General features: G+C 39.2%; 1 protein-coding gene across 2 annotated transcripts in view; it reads right to left on the reverse strand.

Annotated features, from left to right (window-relative positions):
* Nucleotides 1-22,466, reverse strand: part of LOC124605312 (nucleoprotein TPR-like) — a 404,625-nt gene that overhangs the window by 221,338 nt on the left and 160,821 nt on the right. Inside the window, exons 13-15 of one of the 2 annotated variants that reach the window (XM_047136896.1) lie at nucleotides 16,533-16,725; nucleotides 4,519-4,726; nucleotides 591-828 (exon numbers count right to left, since the gene is read on the reverse strand). In XM_047136896.1, the coding sequence (XP_046992852.1) occupies nucleotides 591-828; nucleotides 4,519-4,726; nucleotides 16,533-16,725 (639 nt within the window). Of the gene's footprint in view, nucleotides 1-590; nucleotides 829-4,518; nucleotides 4,727-16,523; nucleotides 16,726-22,466 lie in introns of both variants that reach the window. The other variant, XM_047136895.1, reaches the window with a different exon arrangement.

The following is a 22,466-nucleotide window of genomic DNA, read 5'->3' on the forward strand; positions in this document are numbered from 1 at the left end:
ATAACGCAAGTGATGTTGCAATATTTAAAATAAAGTGAAACATAAAAAAATTATTATCCACAAATATTGTTCATTTCACATGCCTCCTTATAACTGACAAAAGAATATTAACAGCAATAACATATTTGTTACACATATGGTGTTAACATTTGTGTTCTTGTACACAATGAATTGATGTGACATCTGTTTAGTTTCTGAAAGAAACCTAGATCTGAAAGTCTGAGGATTTAATAAAATTGCTGTGGCTCTACCATGGCACACACTGCAGGAAGTAGATTATTTTTGTTACATTTTATGGAATTTATCTCCTATACTATAAAATGGTTCAAATGGCTCTGAGCACTATGGAACTTAACATCTGTGGTCATCAGTCCCCTAGAAGTAAGAACTACTTAAACCTAACTAACCTAAGGACATAACACACATCCATGCCCAAGGCAGGATTCGAACCTGCGACCGTAGAAGTTGCGTGGTTCCAGCCTGAGCGCCTAGAACCGCTCGGCCACCGCGGCTGGCTTCCTATACTATATTATAAACATTTATTTATTACTACCATGAACTTTGCTTACAGAAGAAGCAATAAAAATTACCTTCTCATCATCCCGATGTGCAAGCAATTGCTGTGAATACTTCACTTCAGCAGCAAGGGTTCTAGCCTGTTGCTCTTGCAGTTCTGATTTTAAATTTTCTATTGTTATCTTGGTATTGTCCAATTCCTTGCAGCAGTCCTCAAGTTTGACCTCAAATGCACGAGCAGCTTCAAGATCTTGTTTCAGATCAGCAATCTGTTGAGAAAGTGCTGCTATATGCACTGCTGCTTCTTCCTCTCTGCGAATAAAAGAAATAATATTGGAGGTAATAAAGTGATGTAAACAGTGCAAACAATAGTCCCTTCATAAATGAAAGATTTGTTACAAGTATTTCACGCTAAGCCATAGTCAAGTATAAATCAGTGGTACACCCTTGGAATAAATCAACCTAATCGTAATCATGCTAAAGAAAAATATCTTCAACACATGTGTGCAAACACTCTCTCTCTCTCTCTCTCTCTCTCTCTCTCTCTCTCTCTCTCTCCAGAAGCATAGGGTTGACTCACCTAAACTATGAATCATGCATTGTGAAATATGGCATCCCGGCTATTACACAAGTTGAAAATATGGTCACTATTTTTTATAAACTTAAATTTGCCATATTTTGTGACAGTACCTTTTCAAATAGACGTTTGCAAGCAAATATAAGTCTTGGCTTCAGTTGTCTAAGTATGATTCCACAATGCATCGTTGTCGGCTGCAGAAAATGACGTGGTTCAGCGTGTTTCTCTCATTTTGGTGTTTCAAATACAGTTTCTTCAAATGTAGTTTCTTCTTTTCAGATAATACAAAAATAATACTAACATAATTCATAATTATTTATGACGGCGACCTTCACATTGTTCTTCCGTCAACACACACCAAGAGTTAGCTGCGCCGACTCGGACTGACTATAGTCAAAGACTACTCCAACGTCAAAGATATTTCACACAATCAATTTCTTTGCTATTCTTCGATACATTTTCTAATAGTAATAAATATGCTTTTACTCTCAAAAACAGAAGTAAATTAGCATATAATAAGACAAATTATAATAAATTCTGACAAAAATATAAGAAAACATTTTCAATTCAGTATCGACAAATACGGTAAAAAACAATAACATCTCCCAGATCCATTACAATTGTTCTATTTATTATAAATTTACCCATTTACACTGTTATTCCTTTTAGTCATTTATTTCCACTCTGGTAGTCTGAAACTATGGAATTTGCTAGTAGTTATAAAACGCTGATCATTTGCAAACCCAATACACCACATAAATGGCGACTGGCATTCACCCGTTCAGCTTTATTCCGCTCAGGAAAGTTTATTTCTAGATGTGATGGGGATTCCCCTGGCAGAGACATCACATACACTATGCAAGCATGCAAAAATCATCTTACGATTATTTCAGAAATCAACTTAGAATTTGTTCAAAAATGCTCAAAAACAGCGATGCATTCAAAGTCATATGAGTAGTCGATACACCAACGTGCACTGGGTGCTAGGCACTTTGTGAAACAAGGTCTATTTCCTGAATAATATGAATTTGGTGCTCCCCCTTCACTCCTCTGAAACTGCCACCCGGGGCAGATACCCCTGTTTGCCCCCACCCCTTAGTTCCGGGACTGTTGCACATACGTGAATCTGGAAGCTTAGGTGCACCAGTAAAATTTTCTGGATAGCATCTGGCTGCTTGCTGCTATTGCCTGTACTGCTAACTGCTACACTTCTGTAGCCAGAAGCGGGAGAACGTACTACTCAAATGCGACTCAAGTGCACATGCGCATAAGCTCACTCAAAACCGCTCAAACGAATCTAATGTAAACAGTTGCGACGTCACGCTCATCGGAGGCAATTTGTTGTTATGAAACATTGCGTAGTCTTCCTAAAATCTTTGATACAACTTTGCTGTTGGCAAACACTGGTATGAGCACTGTGTTTTGTTGTTTATATGGTGCATTTCCTTTGCAACTTAAGTTTTATTTTTGTTTTTTTCTCTCGTTTGTTTTTGATTGCTGCAGTATTATTCTGCAGTAGCGAGATACAGTAATATTCTTTGTTAGAGTATTCGTTCTTACCAGTCAAAGTTACAAAAATTTAACTGTAAACTAAAACAATAAAAAATTCCTGTAATTCTAAAAAAATTCCCGGGTTTTTCCCAGTTTTCTCCCAGATGAAAACATTCCCGGTTTTTACCCAGATCTCCTGGTTGTCCCGGGTCGTATACACCCTGAATAAGTTCTAGGAGCTTTCCTGAGGGTATTTTCTTCCATCATTACAACCACAAGTTTCCACCAGTAGCATTTCGCTTTATCGAGGTAAAACATCATCAGTGGTCCATAATTAAAGATATTTTCAATTTGATTTGCTTTTAAGATAGAAAAACCATTTGTTAACAGTATGGTGATTTCTGCTTGGTTTCTCGCCAACATTGGCAAACACCGTCTGCTAGCATATCTTTGGTGTCTTTTTTCATTAGATACTGACACTTGCAGTCTAATCTTTCATTGCTCTGCAGAGCTACGCATTTCTTACACTTTATGTAGCACACTTTGTCACACACCGCTGATATTTTTATACTTCTAAGCATTTACTGTGTTTTGTAGTGTGGCGGAGTGTGGGTTGGAGAAAAAGATGAGGAGCAAGAAATGAAATGAAACTGGGAAAGGGCGTGGGGGTTGAGAGGGTGAAGGATGGAAAAGGCTCTTTTCTTTTTCATGTGATTTTTTTCCATTATTTTTTATAGTGTCTGGTTTCCAATATTTATCTGGTCACTGAGCAACTGTTTATTTTGTGTTAATGCTTTGTGTATGTGGAAATTTTCTTGGCAAGGAGGAAGGTCTCTGTCTTCACTGAATCTTATGATGTTCACATCTTTTTCAATATTGCTTAGACTATGGTATTCTTGTTTTAGATAATCTGCAAATGTTGAATAGTTTGTACCGTATTTCAGTATTCTGACATGTTGTTTATACCTTGTGTTGAAAGTCCTGCCAGTCACTCCAATGTATATTTTTTCACAATCAGTACACACTTAGGAGAATAAAAATAAACAGTGACGCATGAAAAAGTGTGTTGTGTAACACGTAAGAAATGCATAGTTCTATGGAGCAATGAAAAATTAGACTAAGTATCGTATCTAATGAAGAAAGACACTGAAGATGTGCTAGCAGATGGCATTTCCCGATGTAGGTGAGAAACAAAGGGGAAATCACCAGTAAGAACTGACATATTGTTAATGAACTATTTTCTATCTTAAAAGCAAATCAAATTGTAAATATCTTTAATTACAGACCACTGATGATGCTTTACCTCAATAAATTGAAACACTTCTGGTGGAAAAGAGCTTATATATATTTTAATGACTGAACAACAATACCCTGAGGAATTGTAAAGCAACTACAAACAATGTGGCCTCACAAAAGAAGAATGTAAGAGTTTTACCAATTAGCATTAAATTCAAGCAAGCTCAGTTTATAGTAGTATCTTCATGTAAGCAAATATGCAACACTTGGTAAATAGTGTGTTTTACACTAAATAATTTGTGCAACTGGACATTAATGACAGCTTACAAATGCCACTTTGAAGACTACTACTCAAAGACAGTTTCTCTACAAGGCTTATAGAATATCTCATTAGTTTTACACTATGAAAGAAGAAGCTACATCAGGTCATTTGAAGTAAGAATACAAATAACTGTATGACGTGCAACTCCCTTCTGAGTGGTACATGTGGCTTCCAAATGCAGTAAGATACATATATTTTCCACAACTTCAAAAACAGAAGAATTTGTGCATTATTTTACGAACCTATAGCAAATGTATTTACAAAATGTCTTCTTGTAGCGAACATACCATTCTAAATTTTGTATCTTCTCTGCATCAGCTCTAAAATTGTTATTCATTATTATGTAATAGTAAACTGTACAATGTACTGCACCAACCTCTTTGTTGAATTATCTCTGAATAAATTAAAATCTTCAATCAGCTTCTGGTGATCCTTCTCCAGTTTAAGACATGAGTCCTTATAAATAACTGAATGTGTTCTTGATGTTTCCAAAAGTTCTTCTGTTGTTTGTAACTTTAATCTACAGTTCGACAATTCAAGCTCACTCTCTTTAAGTTTTCTAATTAGTGTATCTGCCTGATCATCTGTAACAAAACCAATGTAACAGGAGTTTGTATGCTATGTTATAAAACAAAGCTGATTCATAAAAGTCATGCCGTGCAACAGGAATCTTACTACTGGAAAATTCAAAGACTGTCCAGTTAACTGACACTGTCAGATAATTGTAATAGGGTTGCTCGTCGTAAAAGGGTTGTTCAGAATAGCAGAAGGAACCATAAATCATTCTGTAGCAGTATCACAAATGTTGATACAGAACAGACTAATCTGTCTGATGAGAGATTGTAAAAACAGTCCATAATGCTCCATGGAGGTGAAATAATTATTAATTTCTGACGATCATACAGATAAATAGATGAGTGCCACCAATGTGTCAGAAGAAAGTGAAATTCAAAGTTAAATGAAGGGAATTTTATATGTACTTTACACAGCTCTACAGAAGGTGGTTGCAAAATGGTATTAAGGGAAAAATAGTGTGCAAAGAATATAATAAGACAGTACAACTGACACACAGAAATAGAAACGCATGAAGGAAAAAAAGCAAAGATAGCCCGTTCAGAGTAATGAAGGAAAGGTAATACAACGTAAATCACTGTCAATGGCATACCTTTTATGGATATGTGTCACAAGGAATAACACTAAAATGGCACGAATATGCAGCTTATAAAGTCTGGAAACACAATCATAATTAACACAAAATGAAAGAGAGGAGACAGCAAATTTCTAGAAAATGGTGACATGAAAAAAGGAAGTTTGTGCTTAAAGGGTATGTTCACATACCACCAACTTAAATATGAGAATCAAGTAACTGTTAATTATAATCTACAATAGATCCTGTGAACAAAAAAAAGCCCAGTAGTTGGAAGAAAGGACAGGTCACACGTATTTACAAGACAGAGAGCAGAACTGATCCACAAAACTTCCATCCAATATCACTGAAATACATTTGTTGTAGAATCTTAGAACATATTCTGAACTTTTTTTAAAAAAAAACCTCAAACAGAATGGCCTCCTATATGGCAACCAGTACAGATGCTGCATGCACTGATCATGTGAAACCCAACTAACACTTTTCTCAAATGACATACTGTAAGACATGGGTAAAGTAGTCATGCACACATCATATTCCTTAATTTTCAAAAGCATTTGAGTCAATACCACATCTACACTTACTATCAAAAGCACACTTGTATCAGTCATCATGTGAAATTTATGAATGCATTAAGGATTTTTTGGTAAGGAAGACACAGAATGTTATCTTGGATGGATAATCACTGATAAATGTAGAAGTTAACTTCAGGTGTGCGCCAGTGAAGGAGCTCTGAACCCTTGCTATTCATATTGTACATTAATGACATTGCAGACAATATTAACAGTAACCTCAGCCTTTTGCAGATGACGCAGTTATCTACTGTGAAATATAGTCTGAAAGAAGCTGCAAAAATAATGAATCATATCTCGATAAGATTTCAAAGAGGTGCAAAATTGGCAACTTGTTTTAAATGTTCAGAAATGAAAATATTTGCCATTTCACAAAAGGAAAAAAAATAGTATCCTGTAGCTACAGTAATAATGAGTCACAGTTGGAATCACTAAATTCATACAAATACCTGGGTGTAACAGTTTGTAGAAACATGAAATGGAATTATCACATAGACTCACTCACAGTCATGGGTAAAGCAGGAAGCAGACTTCGGTCTATTGGTAGAATAACGAGGAAACACAATCAGTCTACAAAAAAGATTGGTTACAAATCCCTCATGTGACCCATCCCAGAATACTGCTCAACTTTATGGGACTCATACCAAATATGACTGACAGGGGATATTGAGTATATACTCAGAAGGGCAGCATGAACAGTCACAGATTTATTTGATCCATGGGAGACTGTAACAGAGGTGCAGAAGGAACTGAAATGTCAGACACCTCAAGAAAAATGCAAGCTGTCCTGAGAAAGCCTCCCCATGGACTACTGCCTTAAAATTGGTGGGGAAGGTGTGTGTGTTTCAATGACCCACTGAGATATGGCGCGACGAATAATGTTCCTGGTAAGATCATTCATGTCAGACTTGTCAGCTGATAGGACAATGGACAAAGTGCATTTCCACAAAAGCCTCTTCTTGGGAGTACGAGGGTGGCAACCACAGCTACGTCACTTACTTGTATCACACTTTTTCTGTTTTCTTTCCTATTGGCCCCTTTTGGGCAACTCTTGGCTTTCTCAATCTCAATGGTATTACGTTTTCAGGCTTGAGGGTGTCTTTCATTTTTCCTTTTCTATCTCGATGGGGGACTTGCCTGCTGAGGATAATAGAAGGAACCAACTGCCTTGTATGAAGAGGAGGGCTCCTCAAAGGCTAAGGGGACCATCCCTGACAGAAAAGGCAGCCACCAAAGAGGCTGTGAAGGGTCAGCAAGTAGTGTGAAGGGGTGACTTCTCTGCCACGTAAAAAGTATGTATGAGGGGATATCAAAAAATAACCAGAATTATTTATTTAGCAAAAAATACTGCTCACCTTTATTCAAATTCCATTACAGACCTTCAAAGTAAGCTCCCTCGAACACAATACAACAATTTTCAAAACATTACCTGAAGACACTTTCTGATAATTTGTTGAGTACACTAAAAATTTGATTGTTTAGTTCTCAATCACTCTGAAAATAACACACCCAAAGCTCTTTTCCACTGCAGGAAATTGTTGGAAGTCACATGGTGCTAGGTCTGGTGAATAAGGATGATGTGGCATCACCTCAATGCCTAATTCAGTGACTGTTATTGTTTCCTCAGTCTTCATGGAATGATGAGGCAGTGCATTATCCTGATGAAGGATCCATCCCATCTGGGCAAGATATGGTCTTCTTGTTGCAATTTTCCTCCTTAATGGCCTCTTCAATACACCACAATAGTAATTTGCAGTAACAGTATGTTGCTCATCCATCGTACGACAAGATAGATAACTTTTTGCACTTGGTTGAACTTTGGCCATTTTGGGTATTGGAGATGAAGGGTGTTTCCGTCAGACAATGTCCTGTTTTGTCTCATTTGCTGCATGTAAGACTTTCCAAAATATCTGATTCATGCTGAAGCCTTCCCTTCCATTGTTGCCATGCCATCACATGGCGAGCCTTCTGTTTGTCACTGATCATACGAGGCACCAACTTTGCTGCAACTTTTCTACACCCTAGAACATTTCGTACAATGTCTTCAGTTGATCCATAGGATACCTCTGTTAATGATTTGTTATCTCTGCAATCTCTGTTAACGATAAACAAGTCTTCTTGCAACATGAGATCAATTGTGTTGTCACTGGTTTTAGTCTTCGAAGTTGATGATCTTCTGGGGTGTGGAGCATCCACAAAGTCTTTCTACTCCTCCCTCCCCCCCTCCCTCCTGAAATCAGTTAGGCCACAGAAAAACCTGTGTTTTACCCACAGTGCGCTCTTTGTAGGCTTGCTGCAACGTTTTCAGTGTTTCTGACGGTGATTTGTCAAGAATACAAAATCTAATTGACATGCACTGCTGCAACTTGAGATCCATGTTGGGTACAGTACGTCTGTGCACTTTCACTGCTTTCCTCCAACTGCATATCACCATGCAAATGACGCGTGTGGTATTACATTACTCAAGATCAGATCTCTCTGATACTACAAACACCAATCTCAAGCACAGGCACATTAAAATGCAAACAAATGATTCCGATTATTTTTTTACACCCACTCGTAGTCATGAAAACGCTGAGCACGTGTGGAAAAAGGACAGCCCCAAGATGACGACCCAGCAATGGACATGGACTGATCTACACATAGCTACTTGGAATGCACTCCATCCAGAAACTTGAAAGACCAATTAAAGTATCAAACGAGAATAGCAGCATTACAGGAGATTAGGTGGTAGGATGCCTGCATTTTCGAGTCTGGTGACTACACAATTATTTTCAGCAGCAATTCAGATAATCTTGGAACCACTTTCCTAGCACACAGGACATGCAAGTCGGCAATATCAAACTTTTAGGTCATGAATGCCAGGATATGCACACTGAGAATAAAAATTAAATTCTTCAATATGGCACCGATTTGCAACCATGCTTCAACAGAGAAAGCGAATGATGAGGGCAACGACTCCTTTTATGAACACCTTGAAGGCACATATGAACAATAGCAGAAAATGAAATGAAAGTGATTCTAGGAAATACGAATGCTAAGGTGGGAAGAGAAACACTATTTAGACCAAATGCGAAAATGTACAGTCTACATGAAGAGCACAATGACAACGAACTGAGGTTGGTTGATTTTGCTGTAGGCAAAAACTTCACCATAAGTAGCACCATATTCCCACAAAAGAATATCCATAACAGGACATAAATACATCCAGATGGAGTCACAATCAGCCAGATAAATCATGTGCTTATCCAAAGAACACAAGGCACAGACATTAAGTGTGTTAAGGTGATGAGAAGGGCCCGATACAGACTTGTACCACAATATGGTGATGGTCAAGTACAGGCAGAGGATGAAACCACGTAGAAAGGGGAGGAAGTACAATGTGAGCCCAGTCCTCATCAATAAGACAGAAAGAGCAAAATTCCAAAGGAAGATGAATGAAGGGATGAGTGTGATTGCCACTGAGGAGGAAGCTGGCCCCCAAATAGCAGTGGCAATTACTGGAAAGAACAATACGGCAAACGATCGAAGTCAAGCGGGAACTGGAAAACAGGATAAGACGAAGTGAGTGGTATGAGGATGACTGTGAGATGGCTATTGAGGAACAAAATAGTGGAAGAAAGAATAATAAGAGCAATTTCCAAAGGTAGTGCCAACTGCAATGCCAAAGTGTAGCCAATCAGTGGGGAGACCAATATTGCAATGGCTGGATGACGTAGAGACAGAGTACGGAACTGGAGGAGGCTCATGAAGTCGTGAGAGGATTGGAAGAGAAAGGTAGTCAACAAGGCACAGACCCTTCATGGGCTGTAGTGAGAGAAAGGAAGAAGAACAAGATTCTCTAGAAATATACAACTTCCTGATTACCGCTCCCCTAGGAATAATGAGGTCAGGATTACACTTACTGCAGCATGCATAGAGGCTTCTAAAGACATCTCCTCCTTGCACTCCATTCATGACTGGAATTGGAAGAAGCCCTAGTAACTGGTACGATAGTAAGTATCCTTTGCCATGCACTTCACAGTGCTTTGCAACAATGTCGATGTAGATGCAGTTGCAGAAGTGAAATTTATAATACAATATGTTGCACAATAATTATGTACTGACTGTTTCTCACCATATACTACTAGTAAAATAAAGACCAATAAATTAAGGGGAAAATTTACAAGGCTGCAACTAAGATGCAGTAGGGGTGTTAACTGTGTGCTGTTGGATTTAACAGCTATTTGAAACAGCAGTTTTAAATTTTTGTGTGTGTGTATATGTGTGCGTCTGTGTGTGAGCGCACGCGCGCGCGCACTTTTGGGTGCACATGCACATGCACTCAAACATGCAAAGGCATGTCAAAGAGTTTATTAGCTGTGCACGCCGACAAAGAATAAGTTACACTGTTCAGCTTCTTGTTGGGGTAACTATTCACTGCTGAATACCGACAGTGCTGCAATAAAAACAATTATACTTGAAAACTCTAATTCTAGCTTTCAGTACTACTAGTTCCTTCCTGGAGGAGGAGAGACAGATAGGTTGTGGAAGGTTAAAAAAGAGGGTCAGGTCACTCAAGGTCATTTAAAACTCCAGGATGAAGACAAAAGAGAAACAAAGATGAAGGAAGAGGTATCACCAAGAAGTACATTGGCAAAGAAAGCATTGTGCTAGCTTCAGTCCACAAAGGATGATGGTAAAGAGATAAGCAAAGGTGAGTTAAGATGAGGGAATAGTGCAATTAAGAACCAGGAGGAAAAGGAGATGGGCGAAGAACTTAAGAGGGAGATGGGTCAGGTGGAGAAGAATGAAGACTAAAAAGTAATAATAGAAAATAATTAAGTAAGAGATAATAAATAAATAAATCATATAATAAATTTTAATTATATAAATGATTATTATAATGAAAAAAAGATGAGAGATATTCTAATGGAGGTCAAGCCTCGGTGGGTACTGGGATGCAAGGATAAGTTGGGGGCCAAGTTCATAAAAAGTAGTGTTTGAAAGATGGTTTCAAACAGCCATGTGGTGTTGCTGGCAGTTAAGTCCCTTAAATCATGCTGCAGTGCTTAGTCAACAACAGGTATTGGGTGTCCCCAAGATGGACAGGCAGGTAGTTGTTCTAGATCCACTCATGTGCTAAGCCAGTTTAGTTGTTATCATTCCTGTATAAAATGTTCGCAGTGGAAACATGCTACTTGGTAAACTAATGTGCACAGTTTTGCAGTTTCCTCTAATTTTGATACTATAAGATTTACACACAATGCACTATTCATTTCATTTCTCTTCCTCTTAATTCACATTTACTTCTCGTTCTGTGCTCACAAACTCTAGCCTGAAGCTGGCATAGGGCTTACCAATATACTATCTGTGACCACCTACTATCCTTGATGCCTTCCCCTTCATCTATATCTCTCTTTATCGCCACAACAGCTGGGACTCTCCTATCCCTGGGATCTGAGTGGCTTGCTCCTCCTTTCAGCCTCACCCAAAATACCCCTCTCCACTCCCAAAACGATAAGTTTTTGTTCTTTTATATGTGTATCGGCAGTACTAACAATTTCACCTTTTGAAGGTAAGTACTGAACAGCAATTCTGTTTCATAACTTTTAAGTTTTGTTAAGAGAATTTTCCTTTCGATACAAAGAAATAAATTAGTAATTTACAAATCTTTTCCTTTTGCTGTTATGGTCTTGTACTCAAACACAGAGATACATAAACAAGCAGAATACAGCACTGCAGTTGGCAACACCTATGTCTGGTGCAGCTGTTACACTGTTGTTGTTGTGGTCTTCAGTTCTGAGACTGGTTTGATGCAGCTCTCCATGCTACCCTATCCTGTGCAAGCTTCTTCATCTCCCAGTACTTGCTGCAACCCACATCCTTCTGAATCTGCTTAGTGTATTCATCTCTTGGTCTCCCTCTATGATTTTTACCCTCCACGTTGCCCTCCAATGCTAAATTTGTGATCCCTTGATGCCTCAGAACATGTCCTACCAACCGATCCCTTCTTCTTGTCAAGTTGTGCCACAAATTCCTCTTCTCCCCAATTCTATTCAATACCTCCTCATTAGTTATGTGATCGACCCATCTAATTTTCAGCATTCTTCTGTAGCACCACATTTCGAAAGCTTCTAGTCTCTTCTTGTCCAAACTATTTATCGTCCATGTTTCCCTTCCATACATGGCTACACTCCATACAAATACTTTCAGAAACGACTTCCTGACACTTAAATCTATACTCGATGTTAACAAATTTCTCTTGCTCAGAAACGCTTTCCTTGCCATTGCCAGTCTACATTTTATATCCTCTCTACTTCGACCATCATCAGTTATTTTGCTCTCCAAATAGCAAAACTCCTTTACTACTTTAAGTGTCTCATTTCCTAATCTAATTCCCTCAGCATCACCCAACTTAATTCGACTACATTTCATTATCCTCGTTTTGCTTTTGTTGATGTTCATCTTATATCCTCCTTTCAAGACACTGTCCATTCCGTTCAACTGCTCTTCCAAGACCTTTGCTGTCTCTGATAGAATTACAATGTCATCGGCGAACCTCAAACTTTTTATTTCTTCTCTGTTACACTACCGGCCATTAAAAGTGCTACAGCACGAAGATGACATGCTACAGACGCGAAATTTAACTGACAGGAAGAAGATACTGTGATATGTAAATGATTAACTATTCAGAGCATTCACACACGGTTGGCACCGGTGGCGACATCTACAACGTGCTGACATGAGGAAAGTTTCCGACTGATTTCTCATACAACTGACCGGCGGTGCCTGGTGAAACGTTGTTGTGATGCCTTGTATAAGGAGGAGAAATGCGTACCATCACATTTCCGACTTTGATAAAGGTCGGATTGTAGCCTATCACAATTGCGGTTTATCATATCGCGACATTGCTGCTCGCGTTGGTCGAGATCCAATGACTGTTAGCATAATATGGAATCGGTCGGTTCAGGCGGGTAATACGGAACGCCGTGCTGGATCCCAAATGCCTCGTACCTCTAGCAGTCAAGATGACAGGCATCTTATCCGAATGGCTGTAACGGATCGTGTAGCCACGTCTCGATCCCTGAGTCAACAGATGGGGACGTTTGCAAGACAACAACCATCTGCACGATTGGTTTGACGATGTTTGCAGCAGCATGGACTATCAGCTCAGGAACCATGGTAGCAGTTACCCCTGATGCTGCATCACAGATAGGAGCGCCTGTGATGGTGTACTCAACGACTAACCCGGGTGCACGAATGGCAAAACGTCATTTTTTCGCATGAATCCAGGTTCTGTTTACAGCATCATGATGGTTGCATCTGTGTTTGGCAACATCACGGTGAACACACATTGGCAGCGTCTATTCGTCATCGCCATACTGGCATATATCAACCGGCGTGATGGTATGGAGTGCCACTGATTACATGTCTCGGTCACCTCTTGTTCACATTGACGGCACTTTGAACAGTGGACGTTACATTTAAGATGTGTTACGACCCATGGCTCTACCCTTCATTTGATCCCTGCGAAACCCTACATTTCAGCAGGATAATGCATGACCGCATGTTGCAGGTCCTGTACGGGTCTTTCTGGATACAGAAAATGTTCGACTGCTGCCCTGGCCAGCACATTCTCCAGATCTCTCACCAACTGAATTTGTCTGGTCAATGGTGGCCGAGCAACTGGCTCGTCACAATATGCCAGTCACTACTCTTGATGAACTGTGGTATCGTGTTGAAGCTGCATGGGCAGCTGTACCTGTACACGCCATCCAAGCTCTGTTTGACTCAATGCCCAGGCGTATCAAGGCCGTTATTAGGGCCAGAGGTGGTTGTTCTGGGTACTGATTTCTCAGGATCTATGCACCCAAATTGCTTGAAAATGTAATCATATGTCAGTTCCAGTATAATATATTTGTCCAATGAATACCAGTTTATCATCTGCATTTCTTCTTGGTGCAGAAATTTTAATGGCCAGTAGTGTATATAGGTCACTCTGTTACATTATAAAGATTTAAGCAAGTTTGAAGGTGGTGTTATAGTCAGTGCACGAGCGATGGGACGCTGCATCTTTGAGGAAGTGATGAGTGGGATTTTCCCTTAAGATCATTTCACGAGTGTGCCATGAATATCAGGAATCTGGTAAAACAGCAAATCCCCGACATTGCTGTGGCCAGGAAAAGATCCTGCAAGAATAGGACCAATGACAACTGAAGAGAATCATTCAACATGATAGAAGTGCAACCCTTCTGCAAAATTGCTGCAGATTTTAATGCTGGGCCATCAAGAAGTGTCAGCATGCAAACCACTCAATGAAACATCAATATGGGATTTCGGAGCCAAAGGCCCACTCATCTAACCTTGATGACTGCACGACACAAAACTTGACACCTCACCTGGGCCTGTCAAAACCGACATTGGACTGCTGATGACTGGAAACATGTTGCCTGGTTGAGTGAGTCACATTTCAAATTGTACCGAGTGGATGGACGAGTATAGAGACAACCTCATGAATCCATGGACCCTGCATGTCAGCAGGGGACTGTTCAAGCTGGTGGAGGCTCTGTAATGATGTGGGGTGTGTGCAGTTGGAGTGATATTGGACCACTGATATGTCTAAATATAATTCTGACAGGTGACGCATATGTGAGCATCCTGTCTGATTACCTGTATCCATTCATGTCCACTGTCCATTCCGACAGACTTGACAATTCCAGGAGGACAATGCAACACCCCACAAGACCAGAATTGCTACAGAGTGTCGCTAGGAACACTTTTCTAAGTTTAAACTCTTCTGCTGGCCACCAAACTCCCCAGACATGAACATTATTGCCCATATTTGGGATGCCTTGCAACACACTATTCAGAGGAGATCTCCACCCCCTCATACTCTTATTGATTTATGGACAGCCCTGCAGGTTTCATTGTGTAAATTTCCTCCAGCACTACTTCAGACATTAGTCGAGCCCATGTCACATCATGTTGCAGCACTTTTGTGTGCTCGCGGGGGCCCTACACAATATTAGGCAGGTCCACCAAAGACACTGTTTAAAGTTGTTACCAAATATCTCAAAAAGTTCTTGACTGAATTACTTCAATTTTTACATGCTACTCTTATAAATATTCAAATGAACATAGGCTATTTGTATTTTTTTAAACCACAGTGTACAGGTTTTTTGTTTAACTAACAGGTGGAAAGAGAATGTTGTGCTGTGATGTGAAAATGTGTGGTTTAGCTTTCTTTCTTGCATTGAATTTTAACTACGACGTTAGGGCATGTAACAATTAGACAAATTGTTTCCATATATTTTCTTTATTCTGATATATAATTTTAGATAAAAATTGTATACACAACAATGTGCTGTTTTGTTTTCTTCCTTGCAGCCAGTTTCAACAGAAAACAGGAAAGATGTTTTTATAGCTTATTGGCTTATGATTAGAATACTATTATGGAATCTGAATCATCTGAAACTTTGAAATCCTTCCCACTTGCAGAATAAAACTATGCAAAACACTGTCACTGAAACTACTATCCTCACAGATCCAGGAGCTGGAGAGATGTCTCTCATACCCTGCATACCAATGATCAAAACCGATTTACCCACTCATTTTACGCGCCTTCAATTAGCAATCCAGGTTTTGTTGTAATACCAATGTTTACAAGGCTGAAAGTCAGAGAGGGAATGGGGGGAGAGGAGACGTACGGGGTAGAGGAGATATACAGTAAGGGGGATGGGAGAAGGTAATGGACACAGAGGGGGAAGGAGGAGTTGGGCCAGGAGAGAGGGGGAAGGAAGAGATGGAAGGAGGAAGGAGCTGATGAACAGAGAGAGGTGAATGAAAACAACAAAGGGTACAAAGGGGGTGTTGAAGATTCAAATACATGTTTACTGCCGGGTTGCTAGCTAGTTTACAAAATATACAAGCAATCACAACATTTTAATAATTATTTCTCTCTTACCAGGTGTTTTTTAATTGCATAAACATCTCATAGCACTTCTGCAAACTTTACATATTACTTAAACAAGGGTGCTTTCTAAACTACCATTATAACATTCTCTTCCCCATAATATTAGTTTTGGATACCTAGAAGATGTTCTGAAGATAATTCAAAGATTGTTGCGAGGTGTGAAAGAAATTCTGTAACTTCATCTACTGACAATCAAACCCAGATTTCCACTTAAACACAAAATTCTAACACATAATTAACAAGTGATACTGACTCATGTGCTCTACACTACATTATGTACTTAATCTGATAAATTTAAGGAAGCCCTTACTTTACAATAAATCAGAAAGCACCTATAAAATGTGGTTGTGTTGTTTCAACACTGCATTAACTAATATCAAGAGAATGGATGAAGATTTGTTTGATGAAGAATGTATTATTTTGAATGGCACAGTAATGCCTCTAGAAGTTCCATGGAACTACACAAACAGCATCATATAAAACTGACCATTACTGCTACACATGTCATAAAACCAAACAACAGGACAAAAAAGAAAACAAAACCATAGTTTGCAATATCAAACTGAATCGAATAAATAAATTCCCAGGGTGAACATAATTTGGATAACGTTTTTTATGAAACAATTTCAGGACACTACACTTTTTCTAAATTAAACCTATTTTTTAAAATTATTTTACAACTATACCTTTTCCTGTAAGTACTTTACCTTTCTCACAGCTCTGTAGTTTAGTTATTTCAGCAGGTCTTCTTGCCATCACTGAAGAAAGCTCAGTTATCTGTACATCCTTATCTGTCAGACGCCGTTCAAGGGACTCAATTTGCTGACTTAACAAAGTGCATTCTTTTCTTGAATTTTCCACTTCTTTCTGCAGCCTTCTAGAATCCTCGGAAGATTGTTCTTGTGATTTCTGAAATACAACCACATAATATCGTCTTAAGCTTGTTTTTAATAAATTCACTCCTGAATGCTGAATGTGACTAGTCATTAGCAACTCATTTCTGGATGGGCAACATATGAAGGTGATGTCAAGTTACAACCTACATTTGTAACCAATGGATGCCAAATTCAGCCCTGTATTAAGCTCTTCAAAACAAAGTTTGAACATATTTAGTCTCTACACAGATTACTAGTTCTGCAGAAGAACTGAGGAGAAAAATAACAGTGGTTTATCAATAGACGCAGAACAACTTGTTTTGCCAATTAGGTTCACATAATTTACTAAGTATGAACATTTTATACACCAAAATATTACCTAAAGATAAATGCCATAAATTGGTGGGAGTATCCACATGAACTTTGTCACAACAAAAGATTCCAATAAGAATCCAGTTTCGGCCAACAGTAGTCAATAAAAAAACTAAACTTTGCAATCACATGGGACATGGGAAACTGACATGGGAAACTCCCCACTGCAGCTCCTCAAATTTATTGGGAAAGTGACCCACTGGGTGGACCGTCAAAAACTGAATACAGATCAAGCTTGAAAACAGGAAGAAGCTGTACTGAAGTGTGAAAAAAGAAGCAAAATAGGAACAGTGAACGGTCCAAGCACAGGACGTTCAACATCAAGCAAAGTGCACGAATCGTGGCATTATCATCGTGTGACCACTATATTGGACTACAAAACAGAAGATCTGTGTTCAAATCTTCCTCATGGCACCTTTTAAATTATGAACTTTCCATCGGGTCATTGATACGTTTGTTCCACTCCCGTAGTCTTGGCAATTGTCATACTATACACTGGTTGTATAATTATAGAATAGGAGTCGTTTGGTAAGAATATATTACCATCACACGTAAATGTGATGAATAATCAGAGCAGGCAAGATACCGCATAGACCTCTCACAGAAATGGAAAACAACAAATAAGCGGGTGTGAACTATGTTACAACAAAGGAATTCATTGGCGAAACTTCCAAAACAGAATGTATGAGTCATAGCATGTTTTACTTTTGTAGAACAAATAGGAGGTTCACTACACCTGGAGATCCCCTCCTTACACCTCACTGTTGCAGACAGACACTGCACCATGACTCAGACACAAATTTAAAGACAGCAGACATGTCAATGACCAGACAGACAGTTAATAATTCTGTGAACGGGGGAGGGGGGATTACAAGGGAGATTTGAACATGGATCTCCCCCTTCACAGTCTAACACTGGGACCACAGAACTACAATGACATGGATACTCAAATGCACTCCACATTGCACATCTTGCGCTTTGACTGTTCACTGTTTCGATTTTACTCCTTTTTTTCGCAGTTCTGTACACCTTCTTCCCGTTTCCATGCTTGATCTGTGTTAAAGATTATGATGGGCAATCCACTGGTTCATCTTACATCTAAGTTTGAGCGGGGTGCAATGGGGAGTTTCCTTTGTGAGCAACGTCAATTGGCTGCTGTGTCATCCTCTTCCATATGGCGTCATTTGGACGTGGTATGGAGGAGCATGGGAGTCAGCACACTGCTCTCCTGGCCGTTGTCCATTTTCCAGACCTTGGAGTCACTACTTCTCATTCAAGTAGCTCTATGACATCACGAGGCTGTGTGGAATCTGTTCCAGTCAAGATCAAGGAAAAAATATCTGACACTACCGGGAACCAAACCCAGGTCCACCACATGGTAGTCTTATGTGATGACCAATCTGCTAGGGAAGCAGACTTCACTACTGTTAACAAGGTCTCAAATTCCACTCCACCTAAAAAAAGTAGGGCAGTTAAACAATTGACACTGCAAACAGTGCTCCTTGTACAATACACTGAACTTACTGCTGAAGCATTTCACAATCTGTATTAAAATATACTGCTGAAGACTTGATCAGTTACTAATAGTTATCAGCACAAACTTAGAATTTCAATATGGGAAATAACTACATTTCTTAAGTAATGCTTCAGAAAATGAAGAATATTTCCAGCAGCGGGAAGACCGCTGGTTGGGGCCAAACATGTGGCTTCAATTAATTGTTAATCACATAGTTTGACATTGTCAATTTGCCTTATAACAGACTATTTAATTATGAATGACACTTATTCTAAAAATGAAACAATCATTGACTTCAGACCTAGCTTTCATCAAATGTATTACATGTACAAGTATATCCTAAGTACTAATCTGGGAAAGAGTCAGAAAACCAGGTTCATTATCTTACTGCAAAGATGTTAATCTGACATCGTGGATGTGTGTAAAAGCATCAAACTACACATCCAAATGTTCAAAGTTTGATATCATCACAATACAGTAAGTTTTCTAGTTTTTCATGTGTTTTTGCCAATAAGACTATGTTCCTGTCCCAGACAGGTTTTAATCAACAGTGAATTTTAAATTGCTCCATAATCAAGTAAGCCACATCAGAAGTCAAAACCTGACAAAGGCTTACCACCTCCAACAGAAGTGTGACTAGTAAGGCATTATAGTACACGAATGCAACATTTGAATTTATAACAACTTTACAATGAAGGTGCACAAAATAATGCTGCAACACAAGGTTTATAATGCATCTCATATCAACCAAAAGTCAAACCAAATCTTCAGTAACTTACTTCTGTAACTTTGTACTTTGTACATGCACAATTCACCAGTGTATATGTAAATAATTATGGAGTTGTGATTCTCTGTGACAGGTAGAATGGCCACCAGAGCACATTAGTGTTGTTTGTGTTTAGTGTTGTTACCAAGCTTGGTAGAGTATATAAGTGGTGTAAACAGTATCAGATGTTGAGTGATCATTACGAAGAACACGGACGTGCTTCACTCTCATGCGACAACATTATCAGCACCTGGCACAGCTTGAAAGGAGCACCATTGTGAATCTCGATGTGGCCAGTTGATTGAATCATGCAGTATCCATATTTGTGGGGAATTCAGATGTGATAGTGGCCCGATGTTGGACTGCATGAGGAAAAAATGCAGGCAAACTCATTGTCAATGTTGTGGCCAACCATATCTAACCATATGGGAGGATCACCATTTTGTGCACCAAGCACCTTCACATCTGCACCTGCCATCTGATAACAAGTAATGGGTGCTCTGCAAAATTCTGTGCCATCCCACACCCCTGGTCAGAGACAGCAGAGCTGGAATAGGGAATTACTATGCCATATGAAGGTTGCCATTAACTCCACAACACAAATGGTTGCATTTAGAGTGACGTCATGACTGTGAAGCATTGAGTTCAGTGATTAAGAGCAGTTTTACACTACCTAGGATGAGAATCTTCAGAGGTGAGGTGTTTGAGGTGTACGGCCGCTAAACAGCGTGGTCATCAGCGCCCAAATCTTCAGAGAGTATGTTGGTGACAAGTGGAGAGGTCTCCTTTTTCCAATGTTTTACAGAGGTACTACCCTTGGCATTATGATTTGGCGAGCCATTGGATAATTCTTCAGGTCATAGCTGGTAGTGATTCAGAGAACTCTGACATCACAACAGCATGTCACGAACATCTTGCATACTCGTGCTATCTCTCATGTGACAGTATCCTGTTGCCATTTTTCAACAGGACATCACCCATTCACATATCACAAGTGTGTCTATGAACTGCCCGGGATATGTGGATGTCCTGTGGCCACCAAGACCTTCAGATTTATCAATGACAGAAAACGTTTGGGACAAGCTCTGATGTCATCTCTGTCCTGGCATTAGTATCTGGGATTTCCAGAACCAGTTACAACAGTTGTGGGCCAGCTCAAGCGAGAATACAATGGCCTTATGACACCCTTCCCAACCAAATCGTTGGATCCATCCATGCCAAGAGGGAAGTCATACTGGTAAGTGGGCTTATACACTATGTTCTTTGTAAGTGTGACTTGATTTTACACTCACTGAAATAACAGCACATAATCTCTCTACTGATGAGGTTTCATTTCCCTTTCCCTTCCCTTATGAGTGCTTCACCTTTTTTTTGTCAGGCAGTGTATTTTCATAGGACTGGTAATAGTGGTACACATTTCCAACACTGCATTAGCAATTTCTCTTACTAAAAGTTGATAGCACAGCCGAATAGTGTGAACATTTAACAATCTTTATGAACATTAAGCACCTCATAAGAAGACACAGAGGTATCCCTAAAATATTCAATCTCTTGTGAAGTTTCACCAGACCAGTTTCTAGTATTCATGTGGTCTTCAAATGACAAATATTCTATTCTGCTAATAACAACAGTTCAGTATATTGTGGCTTGCTTTACTTTAATGGGGCTTCCATTATTGTAAAGCTATAATCAGTGGTTTTATTGTATGCTCAATGGTATAATATTACACCTTACTTATATTTGATTTGGATAACATTGCAGCCTTTTACAGTTTTCCTTTCTCTCAGTTGTTATCACATAAATCAGCACCATCAAGGAATTCAGTGACTTAAGGGAATGTAAGCCGCATTGCAGCAGTGGCTGTATAACATTCATTAAGCAACTCTTATTGGTAAAGGAGTTCAGATAAACAACTCATATGAGTTGTTTGTAAACGCTCTTAGCAGCATTCATAACACAAAGCATAGTCTGTAGGAAAAGCAATATTCTAAATTGCTTTCGTTAGCTGCATTCACAAAATGCTGCTAACCATTACCGTATAGTAGACAACATTTTTGAAAATTAGAATATGAATGTTATTTTTAGTGTCAGGTTGCTCACATAAATATTTAATGACTGCAGCTCTGACTATTAGCATGTTTTCTAGCTTTCTCTCTCTCTCTCTCTCTCTCTCTCTCTCTCTCTCTCTCTCTCTCTCTCTCACACACACACACACACACACACATACACACACATTTTGCAGTTTAAAAATATAGCTTCATTACTGAACTCATGCAGTGTCACAAAATCTACAACAACAGGAGTAACACTTAAGAAGACAAAAAGGACAAGATAATAAATTTCTGCTGTTTGGAAGTGAAGTCGCCTTTCTTGATTGGTTGTTGTCACCGTCATCTTTCATGTTAGGGGTAGAGAAAATATCAAAGGTAGAGCAATATTGTGAAACCACATATGTTGTTCACCAACCACTCGGAGTCACGGACAATGGTGGCTAAGCTCAGGTTTTCTTTCTGCAGACCTATGTCATCCAATCTCCGACAGCCAATGAGTGTTCAGTAGTGTTCTGAACACTCTGCTATGAATGTTGTAGTCAATGAAGCATTAAATACAACCACAGCAAGTTATTCAGTGAATTTTTATTCCATCTGCTGTGGGTTATCATCGCTGTCAGTGATGGTAAGTGATAAAATTCTACAGATGCAAGCGAGTGGGCTAATTTTTAGGAGACACGCTTTCATCATGCACAAAGCATATTTAGGCATGTACTACAACTGTTGTTTGGAACCGGTAACACTGCAAATCCTGTCCATGACTTGACCTACATGAACTGCCATCGTTAGTGAATCAAATCGTTGTCTTTCCTCATTTTAGGTTTTTACCCCTTCCTCTCTTTTCTGTTTTCCTCCTAAGTTTTTAATCGCACTGTTCATTTCACTTCTAGTTTCTCTTCCTCTTAATCCATCCTTGCCAATGTACCATATTTAACTTCTTACTCTCTCTAGAGCCTCCCCATCATCTTTGTCTCCCAATCTTTTCACAGTGGGTGGCCCCTTCTCAATCTGTGATCTGAGTGACTGCCTTTTCTTCTTAAACCTCTTTCCTCCCTGTGGAAAGAACTGGC

The sequence above is a fragment of the Schistocerca americana genome, chromosome 3 (genome assembly GCF_021461395.2).
Source record: "Schistocerca americana isolate TAMUIC-IGC-003095 chromosome 3, iqSchAmer2.1, whole genome shotgun sequence".
NCBI classification, from domain to species: Eukaryota; Metazoa; Arthropoda; class Insecta; order Orthoptera; family Acrididae; genus Schistocerca; species Schistocerca americana.